At 41.8% G+C, this 14,810-nt stretch overlaps 1 protein-coding gene across 1 annotated transcript; it reads right to left on the reverse strand.

The window, feature by feature from the left end:
- Nucleotides 1–9,353: 9,353 nt before the first annotated feature.
- LOC146607822 (zinc finger protein 862-like) lies at nucleotides 9,354–12,199 on the reverse strand. The gene is made up of 9 exons (XM_085349047.1): nucleotides 12,036–12,199; nucleotides 11,620–11,929; nucleotides 11,389–11,508; nucleotides 11,140–11,292; nucleotides 10,919–11,004; nucleotides 10,220–10,266; nucleotides 9,962–10,115; nucleotides 9,729–9,867; nucleotides 9,354–9,641 (listed from the first exon to the last, which is right to left on the reverse strand). The coding sequence occupies exons 1-9, from the start codon at nucleotides 12,143–12,145 to the stop codon at nucleotides 9,354–9,356; spliced, it is 1,407 nt and encodes a 468-aa protein (XP_085205173.1). The 5' UTR covers nucleotides 12,146–12,199.
- Nucleotides 12,200–14,810: the final 2,611 nt, after the last annotated feature.

A 14,810-nucleotide genomic window follows, 5' to 3' on the forward strand; every position in this document is an offset into this window, starting at 1 on the left:
AGATACTAACCCCAAATTGCTCTCCGATGCATCCATCGGAGTATGAATGTGTGTGAATGTCAGTTAGAAAGCACCTAGGAAAAATGTGCGTGCGTGGGTGAATGCACAAGTTGTATAAAGCACTTTGAGTGCATTACCATTTACCTTAGTTTATTAATGAGAAAGGAAATAGTTGAGGTTTTCATGATTGGTTTGTTTCGCAATCTTCTTGAATTTTCTTTTTTTGTCTGAGTAAATTCATTGATCTGTTTTTTTTTCTTTTTACACTGTGCTGTGTGCTTAGTGTTAATAGCTTTCACTAACTGCTGAGTTCATCTACTGTGAATGCTGATATTAAAGAATGAGTCAAAACAATATTTTAATTCTTTCAAACAGGAAAATTAATCATTTATTATACTCTGTTTTGGCAAAGCTACACACAGACACTATGAGCCAGCATTGTCTTTAAGACTTTCCTTCATTTAATCATCTTAATAATTTTATTGTACTGATGAGAAAATAACTGTTTATCTGCACCATTGTGATCACATTTAAATATTAAATTTAAAGCTTAAAGCACTATGTTTTCCTTTTCTGTGATTTCAACTCTGAGTGGGTCCTTTCTTATTTCTCTAACAGTTTAGGGAGCTTTTATTATATAAGTGGTGGTTTAACCTTCATCTGAGCATTAAACAATGTAGACGATGTACGGAGACACATTTGACATGTGACCCATTTGAAATCCCTGTTTAATTACATAATTATGGCTATTACCAAGATTTTCTTTTTTGTTTGTTTGTTTGTTTGTTTGTTTTTGTACATCAGGATGGACTTCTAAGCTTTATCAATCTCCATCACAGATTCCTTTTAAGTAACATCCAAATAAAGTCCTACAACTAGAGCCTACAGCTCACCACTTATGATAGGAAAAGCTGCATCCCTGCCTTGGTACACATCCTCTTCAATTGCAGTTTTTTGGCCATGTGAGTTTGAGCTCTTGAATTTTTCCAGCATTTTCCTTTAGTTTTGCTCTTATATTTAGCAATTTGAGTTGTGTGTTTGTTTGTTTGTTTGTTTTTTTCATATTCCTTTTCAAAGGTACTTTTGTTGCGCAGTAATAGAGATAAGTCATGGAACATGTTCTTCTTCTTTTTCTTTTTTTTTCTTTAAATTTGCAACAGGTTTAAGTCCAAGTTAAGGTTTTGGGGTTTGTTTATTTTTTTGAAGAACATGGGTACAAATTCAACCTTAGTAGAAAAAAATTTTCTTTCAATATCTATAGCTTAGAATACATGTGTCAAAGTCAAGGCCCGCGGGCCACATCCGGCCCAGCGTACATTTATAACTGACCCACGAGATCATTTTATATAGATGTACTATTATTGTTATGCATGGCCCGGCGATATGAGGCGCTAATAATATACAAACTACAAATCCCATAATGCAGCGCTGCAGCCTCCTTGCTGAACGCTAGGCTAACTGGGAACATTCTCGTGTCAATCAAGTCAAACTTCTGTTATTGCGAAGCTAGCCGCTCACAATGGTGGAGAGACAAGTTGCTTCTGAAAGCAGAGCCTTTCAGTGCCAGTGGGTGACTTTATGCTCCTTGGTGACTGCACTACCTTGATGGGAGGAGGATAACAAGTCACAGCAAAGAATTGATTGGGCTCAGCGACCGACTTTGCCCCATTCTTCATTATACCTGATTGGCTCCTTAATGAGGTGAATCATTTGATGGCACTGGGCCAGTAGCAAAGATGGCCACCACAACCATTTTATAATAATAATAATAATGGATTGGATTTATATAGCGCTTTTCAAGGCACCCAAAGCGCTTTACATTTTATCACCTTTTCCGGTATCACGGAGAAAAAGAGTCCAGATACATCCTCTTTGAAATGTGCAGCAGTCGTGGGAGTGGCCAGCTGAGTTTCTAATCATCCGGCGCTTTTGTCACCGTCACATTTGCAGCAGAGAAAACGTGACGGTGACAGTTTAACAAGAGATATAGTAGATAGTACATGGATAGTTGTCAGTTCATTAACTGTGCCGGTCATGTAAATTCTTTCTTTGAACTGTGTTGCACCGCTGTCAGCAGTCTAAGGAAATTTTCATCTGAATAAATTAGCTTCATTAAGAACATTTAGATTCCTTGATAATAAAAATGCATATGAGATGCTTTAAAGACAATTGCCAACAAAAGAGCAGAAATCTAAAATCATGGACAAGTTGTGACTGTCAGAAAACTTCACTGTCATTATTTTACTCCAGGTGAGGCAGTGGGAGTCTGGAGATGGAAGTATCTGAATCCTCTGAGTGATGAAAACAATCTGCTGGTTGTCTCGTGACCCCTCGTATCAAAGCTATAGAAAATGTGGTCACGTGTGCTTAAAGAGCAGCCTGGGAGTGATAAAGGGAGATTTTAGAATGCACATCACACTCGCAAAATGAAAGTTTAGCATCTTTTGCTTATCTCCAGATGCTTTTCTCCACAGGGGGAGATAAGAGTGCAAGCTTAAAAGGATCAATTAACTCCTAAATAAACAAATATGGACAGTCGTGTGTGTCACGCCATGAAAAATCCACCCCACTGTACATACACAGGAAAAAGTCTCCAGAAAGACGAGCCGGACTGGCCAAGGTACAAAGCACAGGGTGGACAAACTGAGGCTCTGAGATTCCATTTCAAACTGATCATATATTTAGGTTGTGTTCAGAAAAATGCAAAACGTAGTGTCAGACTCACACCACAGAGGGTGGAAGTGTGGTTTATATTTAGAACTTTTAATTTCACCATTTGAAACTGACGCTGTCACATGATGCTAATTGCATCAGTTTCATTAACAAATCAGATCACCAGGTCATTACCATCTCAATTCATTCCAAAGTCAGGTCATTTTCATTTAATTGTTGGTTAACATACCTGAGGGAACACAATTATGAAATAGTTCACCTGCAGTTAAAAGAAAAAGAAAAGAAGAAAATAAAAAATTTCAATATCTATAGCTTAGAACACATGTGTCAAAGTCAAAGCCCGCGGGCCACATCCGGCCCAGCGTACATTTATATCCGACCCGCGAGATCATTTTATATAGATGTACTATTATTGTTATGCATGGCCCGGCACTATGAGGCGCTAATAATATACAAACTACAGATCCCATAATACAGCGCTGCAGCCTCCTTGCTGAACGCTAGGCTAACTGGGAACATTCCCGCGTCAATCAAGTCAAACTTCTGTTATTGCGAAGCTAGCCGCTCACAATGGTGGAGAGAAAAGTTGATTCTGAAAGTAGAGCCTTTCAGCGCCAGTGGGTAACTGAATATATGTTTACAGTCATTGCTGGTAAACCCGTGTGTCTTATTAGCGGAGCTAATGTGGCTGTAATTATTAAGGAATTTAATTTAAGACAGCACTACGAGACAAAACGTCAGGATAAGCTGAAAAACCTAAATGCAGAGCAGAAACTACAGAACGTAGAAGAGCTATAGAAGAATCTGACATTTCAGCAGAAGTTTTTCACCAGAGCAAAATCACAAAGTGAAGCTGTTGGTTTTTTTTTTGTTTTTTTGTTTTTTTTTCCCGCCTGTCCCATTTGGTTCTTTAGCCATCAGAATTGTTGTCTGAAGACCAACAAGGATGCCCAATGGATTTACTTTGCCAAATGGATCATCGTGGCATTGCCGTATTGGTCCATTTGGTCGATCTTTGTTTTTATTATTTATTATATTTTATTTTCAGATGTTACCGACGGGACAAACATGAGTGAGAGATAGGAAAGGGAGAAAGAAAGAGGAAGGAAAGGAAAAACAGAAGGGGAGAGGGACAGTGAGAAAGGGGGGGGGAGAAAAAAATAAAAATCTCCTGGATCACCTGTTGAGAGAAGAACAGAAAACAAGCAAAAAAAAAGACAAAAAAAACAAAAACAAAGCAACATACTAAACACAACACCATCGCATTAATCTAGCTAAGTGTAAACAGCAGTAAATACTAAATATTCAATGTTGTTGTGCAGCACGCAGGACAGATGTGCTTCGAAGTAGCAGCCAAGAAAGGTGTAATTTGGGTCTACGAGCAGTGAACACCCGTGTGCATACCTGTGTGGATCAGCGCGCTTGTATTCCAAAGGTTTCTCCATGTAACGATCTGCTAGGGAGTGTGAGGGGGCCACAGCCCCGTCCTCCAGGGTGTGAAGCAGGTATGGAGGAGATCAAAACTCCAGACATCCAGAGGCCCCCAGAACACAAGAGACCAAGGAAGACCAACAGAGGGGCAGCCGCGCCACTGTTCCAGTAAGAGCTGAGGAGAGTCCCAGATGAGGGTTCACTCAGCAGCCGCGGAGCAGAAGCCAGGGGGAGTTGCAGTGACGTGCCTGTGAGCTCCGCCGGCCGCCAGCTGTGCCTGAGTGACCGAGCCCCAGGCCGAGAGGCCGGGGGCACCCCACCCCCGAAGGGGCCCGAGTGAGCCCCAGGCTCCAGGCCCCGATAAGCGGCCGCCAAGGAGTGAGCCGGTGTGTACCCGGACGCCCACCCCCAGACACAAAGAACCACCAACGCACCGACACCTGAGGGAGTCCGCCACCGGCAGGGGAAGTGGTGGTAGGTGGAGATAGGCCTCCAAACCTTGGAGGGCCTGAGGTGTCCCCAGAGAGGTGGCGTCTGGTACCCAGCCTGACATATAGACACAGACATACAGGCACACACAGACACAAACATCCATTCCCCCCCTCATGCTCTCATATGCACTTACTCCACACTCAACCAACGTGGAGACAGACATAAAGAGACGCTGTACACACGATCACACTCCCCAAGTGTACTCTACAAACCGGGTCTAGGTACCCTTGCCCCTAGAGGGGGGAACTGCACCCAGACCCAGGTGGTGTTACCCTTTTCCCTGCGGTGGGGAGAGGCAGACCACCCCGATTCCGTAGCAGCAGGGAGGCCCCACACCCCAGACCGCAGTCGGACGGCCAATTCCACCTAGCCCTCCCGCTCCAGCAGGCCGCAGAGAACGGGGGTGGGAGAAGACTCCAAACCTCCCTCCACCCGCTCATTGTAGTGTTGATGCATATGTGTTCTAAGGTGCAATTAAAACCCAGGAGGGCATGGAGCTACCTGCCAAGGAGCAGCAGGTAAGCGCATAGTCCCTCCTGATAGCCCTCAATGTCTAAGTGTATTTAAAATTGAGAGGTGAGCAACGACGCCAGGGGTGAGGTGTACACCCTGATGGTAGTTTGGACTCCGTGATTGTGCCCACCCCCAAGATCCTATATGTATGTGTAATGAGAGTGTGAATAATGTGAATGTCTAAGTTGTGGGATAAAATTGAGGCAGAGGCAGCCAGAAGGGGACAGAGGGGGGGGTAGCCTCCTCTGCACCCTGGTGACATACCCCTACTCCAAGGCCCTGCATGTGTGGGTGGTTGTGGTGGAGCGGGAAGAGGGAGGCAGCTGGAGATGGGGAGGGAAGGAAGGGAGGGGCAGGTAACCCCTCCCTGGGGCCAGCTCCCCCGCTGACCCCAGTAGGCACTCCCACACTCCGCGACCCGCCAGGGAAAGGGGGCCCAGGCCCATCCAGACCGGGGCCCAGTGCAGCAGCACCTCCCGGCCCCACAGAGCCCGGGACAGTCCACCCAACCCCATCACAGAAAAAACTGCACCCACCCCACCATCCACTCATCTTCCAGACTACATAAGACAGTAAACGCCCAGGCTGAGATCTTCCTCCACCTCTCCTGTATCTCCCCCTCCTGCAGAGAGAGTTCCTGAAGAGAGGAAAGCTCCTGCAAGATGTGACCATCTCCCCCACCAGTTGAAGAGCCCCCCAGGTGGTTCGACACACCGGCGGCACCCTGCTCCAGGGCCGGGACCCCATGCACCCACCCGCCCACAACCCCGGCAACACACCAACCAGGATCCAAGCCCCCGAGGCCCGGCCCAGGCCCCAGCCCAGAGACGGAGCGCCCCCAGAACCTCACGCCCAGTGAAGCTGTTGTGAAAGCAAGTTTTATTGTAGCAGAGGAGAAAGCCAAATCAGCCCAGTACCACTCCGTTACCATTTTTCGGTTTCAAACCACTTTTCGGTTTCAATCCACTTTTCGGTTTCAAACCATTTTTCAGTTTCACTCTGCTGGCACTGTTTTGGCGTCCGGGGGCACGCTGGGGGGCGGGGATTCCGATCCGGATGTATTTGCATATATTATAATGCTGACCAATGACTGGAGAAAACACTGACGATGCGGCTGCGGTCACGGACAAACTCGCACGTGTCTGTTTGGGAATGGCAGATGCTGAGAGGTCCAGCGTTTACATTATCGACTATTTCAAAGTGACAGCCTGAGGTGTTCTTCAGTAAATTGGACTACCGGACAGGAGGACCTGAGGCCCCACCGCATTATTTTTGGTAAGTTAAATGTGTTTGTAAGCTAATCCGTAATTTAGGTCCTTAGCTAGCTACCTAAGGACCTAGCTAGCTAAAATGAGCACTCGGCTGTCGGGGAAACTTGTTTTGTAAAGTTCGTTTAGCTAACCCGTGCAGGTGAATGAATTTACCCTGACTAAAGAAATCAAGAGAAACGCACTGGGCTGCTCAGTGACTAACCACGGTTATTGTACTTTTATTATGAGTATTATACTGTAAGAGCAACAGGCTGGACTCTGCTTCTGCTCCTGTGCAGAGCTGATTATTAAATATGTGCAAACAGCAGCATGTTTTCTGTCGCTTTCCACATGTGGAAAGACATTAACGCCAACTTTTAAATTCCCCTCATTAGTCAATAGCTACGGATTAAATAGCAAAGCCCGATACTTATGTACTGAAACCAACTACTTCCGCTTGTCAGCTTAAGTTAAAATGTTACATTTTCCCCCTGATTATTCTTTTAGCTTTTTTTTTTTTTTTTTACTGAGTTTGTTACAAATATTCAGGTTAAAAAACTGTCCAAATTATTTTTAATGAATTATGTTCACAAATTCACATGTGCAGTACTCTGTACAGCTTGCATCCTTTAGGACAAATAATTTGAAGCATTAATATTTCTTGTTCACTGCTGATAACACCTCTGTATGTTGTGACCAGGATGCAGCAGCAGACCGAACCTCGACTGAAACCTGCTCCATCATCTCATCTTTGCAGATGTCCATTTATAGGGAGAACGCTGGATTTTGTTTCTTTCGAAGGCAAAAAAAAAAAAGATGTTTACTTTATAATAAACTTGTTAGTTATCTTAGCTAAATTTTATCTTCACAAATGCAAAAAAAAAAAAAAAAAAAAAAAAAGTTGTCCATTTATAAAGCATCAACAACTCAAAGGTAAACATGATATTAGAAAATGTGTTAGTAAGGCCTTTAGAACAAATAAAAAAAATAAACAGCTGTCGGCAGAACTGTAGAACTGAACAACTTCAGATCCCGAGTGTGTGAGGCCGGAGAAGGATCAGCTGTATTTCAGATTTGAGAGATAAACTTTATATTTCAGTTTGTGATGATTCTGTTCTGTTTGTGATTACAGGAGCTGTCCTCAGATTCAGACCTCAGCACCACCCAGTGACAGCCGACAGATCATCCTATATCTTCAATCTTTGTAGTAACTCCAAAATTAACTGAAGAAAACAGTACAAAGGTTAAAGTACCACATGTGCTGTCAGTGAAACCTGCAGCTGTTTTATTGATAAATTTAAAGACAAAAAGTCAAAAGGATTAATCACCCCTGTAACTGTGTCACTATACATCAGCATTAACAGTACATCAGCTTGGTGTTTCAGAAAACTGCTGATCTCAGACCTGCACAACTTCTATTTTAAACACTGAATGTACTCAGCTACATGAAGAGCACATGTTTTCTCTGACACAATTAAATAAAACCTGATTAAAGTCAAAGGTTGTTACTTGTATTTGAACTAAAAACTTGTGATCTGGAATTCTTTCACTGTTTTTTGACAATAGTGTGTTATTTATCATAAAGTAATTCAGAGTCATTCATACCAGAGTAACCAGTGAGCACAACATATATTTAACTTTCTACAGGACTTAAAGCTATTACTATAGCTTATAGCTATAGCTATTACTTAACTGCACTACTGTATAGTTCTGTGTAAATAATTATTCTGTACATATGATAATTTTTAATTTTACAACTGTTTATAACTTGCATAGTTCACATTTCTGTATAACTGTATATCTCAGATTTCTGTATAGTTTTTCATATTTATATCCTGTTCATAGCCTGTACAGTTTGTACTTACTACAGCCTGTACATACTTATAGAATATTCTTAACATACTTCATACTGTGTACATTGTAACATACCATAATAGACCCATTTCTGTAATATAATTACATATCTATATTATTGCTAATATATATTGTAATATATCTATATCATGGCTAAAGCACTTCTGGATGGATGCAAACTGCATGACAACAAAGTTGAATTCTATTCTATTCTATTATATTATGTAAAAGTCCAGACCCTCTCAGGATTATCTGAGTACTTCTAACATTACACAAAGCAAAGGTCTCCATCAGTGTTCATGAAATGCTGGGTTTATCCTTCTTGTGAGGGAGCTGCTGGTGAAGATCACGAGCCCTGCTTGATCCTGGCGACGAGTTTCAGTCTTCCTGGTGTTTCTGAAATGATGCCTCTCACTGTGGGTCAACAGAACTTCTGGCACAGGACAGCTGTAATGAAAGAAATTGAAGTTTTGAAGAAAAAAATCTTGGAAATGCCCTATATGTGAGAAGCAGATTTTGTATTTACTTTTCTTTTGCCAATCAAGATAACAAAGTATAATTTTTACCATACAATTACTAACCTTGTCATCTCCTGCACTGTCTGTTTTGGGCTCTGGGCTTGTCCTTCCCAGCGCTCATGAGACTGCTTTGATGCACTGTGGTATGAGGTGCTAATTTTAAAATTTAATTTTAAAATGTATTCCACCAAAGATTATAGAAGTAATGTATTCCAGGGCTCTAGACTAACTTTTTGCCATGGTTGCACTGGTGCGCCTAAAAATAAAATTTAGGCGCACCAGCACAAAATTTAGGCGTACAAGCACAAAAGTTAGGCGTACCCAAATTTTTTAACTGCATTACTTAACACCGCAGTTTTACATGTTCACGTTTTTTTGATTTGTAAATGATTAACTAACAACCTTTCAACACAAAGCTCTTTATTTGTAGCAAAGTTCTACAAGAAGGATTACTTAAAAATTCTTGTGCTTAAAGTGCTTCATGAGCTGAAATTTAAACATTAAACAAATTTAAAACATCTCAAGATATATTAAATTTAAAAAAAAAAATCTAAATTCAAAAGTTCCTCAAAGTGTCAAAGGCTTCACACTGAACATTTCAATATCCGAACAACTTGACATCTTATGGATTGTCCTTCATTGCAGTCACATGCCCCTCAGATGGCCAGCTCCTGTAATTTGGCCTTCTTGATCTTTCGCCTTGGGTGAACCAGCTTGCCACGCTCTCTCTAGCATCAAAATCTTCCAAACTTGGCCCCTCCACACTGATTCTTATCAGGTCATCCACTGTCTCTGAATGAAGGGATGCTCTTGTGTCTGATTTAATTCTCTTCTGTGCAGAGAACCCTGTTTCACATACCGCAGCTGAGACAGGTAGGACCAGCATAATGTGTACAAGATGCAGGATGTTCTGAGAAAAAAATACATTCAAGAGATTTGTTGAACCAATTTGTGTTAGATAGCAAAACTCACACAATCTTCATCAACCAAAACTGACCTTGTACTCTGAGCAGTACGGCTCTCTGGTCAACATGAGCTCCCAAAGGCTGAGGTAGGTCTTGTCTTTGAACATCCTGGCAATTAACAGCTTCAAACTTACAAACTCTTCTTTTGCAAGCTCTGCGTTTACACCATTTCTGAAAATGATGTGGTTTACACAGCTAATCAGTGTTCACATAAACAACATATCTACGACCAGCACACATGATATCGTAGCAATCCACCAGCTACCTTCTCAGGACTGTGGAGAAGTGATCCAAGAGAAAAGCAAGGTCATCAGCACCATGATCCACTAAATCCTCTTTGTTCTCTGGCCAGCTATCATGATTGAAAATGTTGAAGCATTTGACAGCTTTGGTTGTGGCTGACTCAGAAGCACTATCCTCTGTTGTAAGAACAAATACATTTTAATAAATGAAAATAAAAATATAACAATGTTGTTAACAATAATAAAAATATTTCTTATCTACATGTATTTAATACACTTGCCTAGGAGACTGCTGAATCTTGCTTTCAGATTTTTCACAGTGGATTTATGTTACGGCTGTGGCCATGAGGACCCTGTGTGGGCTGTTTTCTTTCTGTGTTTCTGTACTGTGCTTAAGACTCTTTCCAGGTCCCTCCCCTAATGAAGAGTAGTGAGCGGCTGATTGGACCATGGAGCAGGTGACTACCTTCAAAAAGCCGCTCTGACAGATCCACAGAGAGAGGGAGAGAGAGAGTGGAGCGAGCGAGTAGCTTGACAGCCGACGCGGCCCTGACCCTGGTTTTCCCAGCCTGTATTTTTATTGTGTATTTGTGTGAGCGTGAATTGTGAAAGCCGCTCCTAGTGCATTAGCTGAGAGCGTAGGCACTCTTGGGCTGAAGCGGAAGGGGTGAGCCGCCTTTTCTTTTGGAACCGTTTTCTCCTGTTTTCCGGGTAGGGAGCGAGGGATAGCTTTGTCATTTGTTTGTTCTGTTTCTTTCCTAGGGTTTAGTTAGTTTTTCTCTGGTGGGACTTAGTTGGTTTTGTTTATTATTTTGGCCTGGGCTCACCCTGGAGCTATGCTTCTTTTCCTTAAATAAAATCACCTTTTTACTCACAACTGGTTTGGATGTTTGGCTTGGGAACCAGGGCGGGGATTTGTCTCTCTCTCCTCCAACCTTATGTGCGTCCCTACACGCCTAGACTAGGGGCGTAACAATTTGATTGTTGCATCCATTACTTTTTTAAGTTTAGTTGCAGCAACACCATCTTCAGCCAGAGTTGATGCATCTCCTTTGAGTGTTATTGTCTGTGCATTGCATAAACGATAAATAGAGATTGTGATATTGATATTAGAAATATGTGTGCAAATATAAATAAAAAATAATAATAAAATAATAAATAGTGTTCTGTTTAAATATGAGACAGCTATATGTAGGCCTACCTGGAATTTGTAGACTGCCATTTCACCCTCTTTATCCTGCTGCCTCCTCTGCAGCCTCATATCATTCAGGAACTCTGACAGTCTTCCATGAGGCTTGGGTCTTGCAACCATTATCTCTGTGGTCACCAGCATTTGTTCCAGGCTGCAAACGACCTGTTTAGGTATAACAGTGCTGTATTTTTTTTTTAAAAAGTTGAAGATGACCACAAACACAGTTCATATTTACACATCCCACTTTATCTCACTTACCTGTGGTAAGATGACATCATTCCTTTGAAGTAGGAGGCTAAACTTACTAATGCCACTGAACACATCTGTAATAAAATGGCAAAAGGCCACAAAAGTGGCATCTTCCATTGATTTCCTAACCTGTATGATACAACAATAAAAATGAGTCACCTAGAACATTGATGAACTACATTCTTAAAAAATATAAAGTCAATAACAATTCGGGGTCATTCAAAGAAATAATGCACTGACCTTCGTAGCTCGGCCTGCAATGTCTGCATTAGAAGAGGAACCTGCCAAATAGTCCATGTGGCGGTACACAGTAGTGAACTGCCCTGGTTTCAGAAAGGTCTCCAGGGCCCTTGAAACATGTGGGAGCCACCTTGTTCCCTTCACCCCACTGGGCACCAGCACATTTACTCCCAAGTCAGCCCCAATGACCCTAAGCTCTCTCATTGATTTTGGGCTGAAATGATACGTCTTCCAAATTAAATGGAGAAGGTCATACAACTGCCTGATCATTGGAATGTCCCTCTGAACTGACAACATTGCCAATTCCAATCTGAAACGATAGTAAACTTTTAAATGTAGATATATCTGCTCTATAAAAGAAATTAACCCACACAGTGACTTTAGAGTGTCAGTCATTTCTTGTCTTCTAGTCTTACCTGTGAGGCATACAGTGGAAGGGCACAATGTGGTCACCTGCCTCCTGCTGCAGAAGGGCTATGACACCCCCTTTGCTGCCCAAATTAACAGCAGCTCCATCAGCCCCCATAGCAATGATTTTATCCAACCAGTTACTGCACTGGTCCCCAAGAGCAGCAAATGCTTTCTTTGAGGCAGAATAAATTCCTAAACAAATTTAAAAAAATACCATTTACTTATCAGATCAAGAGTTTACAATGCAGTCTTTTTCAGTTTGAGTTTCTATATTCATGTATTATTGCTATGTTTAATTTTCAATGATAAGAATATGCTAGAAATGGTTAATTCAGTAACACGACGTAATATTATTAATCACATACATAGGCTACGTGACATGACATGGCTTACCTTGGGCATGGGCATGCTGGACCTCAATGTGTCCAATCAGTATATTCGCTGGTCTTCCTTTTTGCAAGATACGAGCGTACACAATGACACATTCTTTTGTGGCGATGTCTGTGTCTCCATCGATCAGGAAGGCCATGTATGTACTGTTCGCAATTTCCACTGACGTCTTTTTTTTCAGTGTGTCAGCGATTACGCCTATAAACTGGGCGCACGCAACATCATTGCTGTATGTGGGGTTTATGTCCAAGCCATTTTTCTTGTGAAGAGTTATTTCTGACTTGAACTTAGTAAACGGAACTTCTTCTTTTGCAATATTGTAGGCGATGTTAAACTTAATGATCATCTCGGCCTCCTCCGATGACCTGTTTACGGGGACATTGTGGCAGAGCATTTATCGCGGCATATAATGTGTCTTCTCGATGCTGTATGCTTTTTCAGCGTTTCAATTCGAAACGTATTAGCACCAGTGACAAATGCAGTGTTGCCGGCCATGGTCTTTCCACACTCGCGACAATAAATGCAGTGCATCATATTGTCAGCTTGGCTGTATCTTAGCCAGGGAAACTGGTCAAGCCACTCGATTCGAAATTTATACATTTTCTCACTTTTACTTTCAGTGGACTCTGGCTGGGAGTCGATCGTATGTGGCTCATTTTCTGATGCCGTCTCCGGACCAGTGTTTGACAAAAACAGAGAGGTTGATGGCTCCGTGTCAGAGCGCTGGCTCAGAATTTTGGACTGATCATGCCTTAACTTAACGAAAAAGTTATCAATTGTTCTTTTCATATTTTCTCAATACCAACTTCATACACTTCTGACCTGGGCTACTCACCCTTCTCTATCTGCCGCACTTTCAAACGTAAACACAAGTAGGTCTGCAGGAATATCTGGACCACGGCCAATCACAGAGGTCCCCGCCTCTGAGTATCTCTGATTGGTTTAGAACATGACATGGGCATAATGTGTGTCTGTTGTTGAACACACGGAGACTTTCAGGGTTGCTGAAACTTTTTTTTCCGAGAAAATACTTGGTTGCACCGGTGCGACCAAGTATTTTTTTTACTTGGTCGGACCGGTGCAACCAAGTATTTTTTATTAGTCGCACCATGGAGAAATTTGGTCGCATTTGCGACCAAATTGGTCGCATTCTAGAGCCCTGTATTCTGAATACTTTACAACTACATGAATTTACTATTGCTGTGTGATTTATTACTATTACTGAAAGCTCGCCATACCAATACCAACTTGATGTTAAAATCTTAATATAAATGAGTAACAGTAGGTGGACATTAGGTAAGGCTGCACTTTTTGCAGCGATCTCGTATAGAAAACTATTCAGCACGTATATAAAACAGGTCAGCGGCTCCGAACCGTAGTAAAGGGACCTCTGGCTAATACGTCCGGTTAGTGTCGGGCTCGTAGCTGAAAACTAGCTTTACTTTGTTGTCTGGGTCAAGTTTGCTAGCGAGAGACAGAGAGAGGCGTTGAAAGGCTGCTTAATGTTTCGGAGGAAAACACAAACACAGTGTACAGTCGAGTCTTAACAGCTTACTTACAGCTCCCGTTTCTGCTCCGTGACAGCTCGTACTTTTCCTTTTTCTCCCTCCCTCGCTCACAGACACATAACGGGTATTAATTGTTTCAATTAATTGTTTTTCACTATCAATTTTTTTTCAGTTTCAATACAAGATTTTTCAGTACATTTATTTCAGTTACAATATGTTTTTTTCGGTTTCAATATTTTTTTCGGTTTCATTTCAAGGTGGCATCGTTCTGATTCCATACTTGCTGTGGATGAAAGTAAAGACACGATGGACATTGCACAGCTGGCCATCTTCATCTGTGGAGAGGAAATATTGAACATTAAATCGATGCACGGGACAACGACAGGAAAATACATTTTTTAAAATGTATGTCAAAGTGTAACCGACATGAAACTGACCTGGGACAAACTTGTTGGACTTACAACAGATGGAACGCCGGTGGTTTTGTGGTGAAAAGAGCGGACTAGTCAGCAGGATGCGAGTAAAGATGCAGGAGGAGAACTGTACCGGTGAGTTATCAGCAGAGGTGGGTCGAGTATCCAAAAATTGTACTCAAGTAAGAGTAGCATTACTTTAAAATACTATTACTCAAGTAAAAGTGAAAAGTAGTCGTCAAAAAAGTTACTCAAGTAAGAGTAAAAAAGTACTTGGCGAAAAGACTACTCAAGTAGCGAGTAACTGTTTGAAATGTCCGATTTATTTTATAAATAAATGCTATCAGACAAGCAAAAATAAATATACAAATTTTAGTATTTGTATGTAAGGAATATATGTAAAAACATCAACAAAATAAGGCACAATTCTAATTTCCAGGTTTCAGTTTTTCACAACAAAGCTTTTTTC

Source organism: Diplotaxodon limnothrissa, linkage group LG23, assembly GCF_057381915.1.
Source record: "Diplotaxodon limnothrissa isolate DT_005_m linkage group LG23, D_limnothrissa_male_GT1.1, whole genome shotgun sequence".
Taxonomy (NCBI): domain Eukaryota; kingdom Metazoa; phylum Chordata; class Actinopteri; order Cichliformes; family Cichlidae; genus Diplotaxodon; species Diplotaxodon limnothrissa.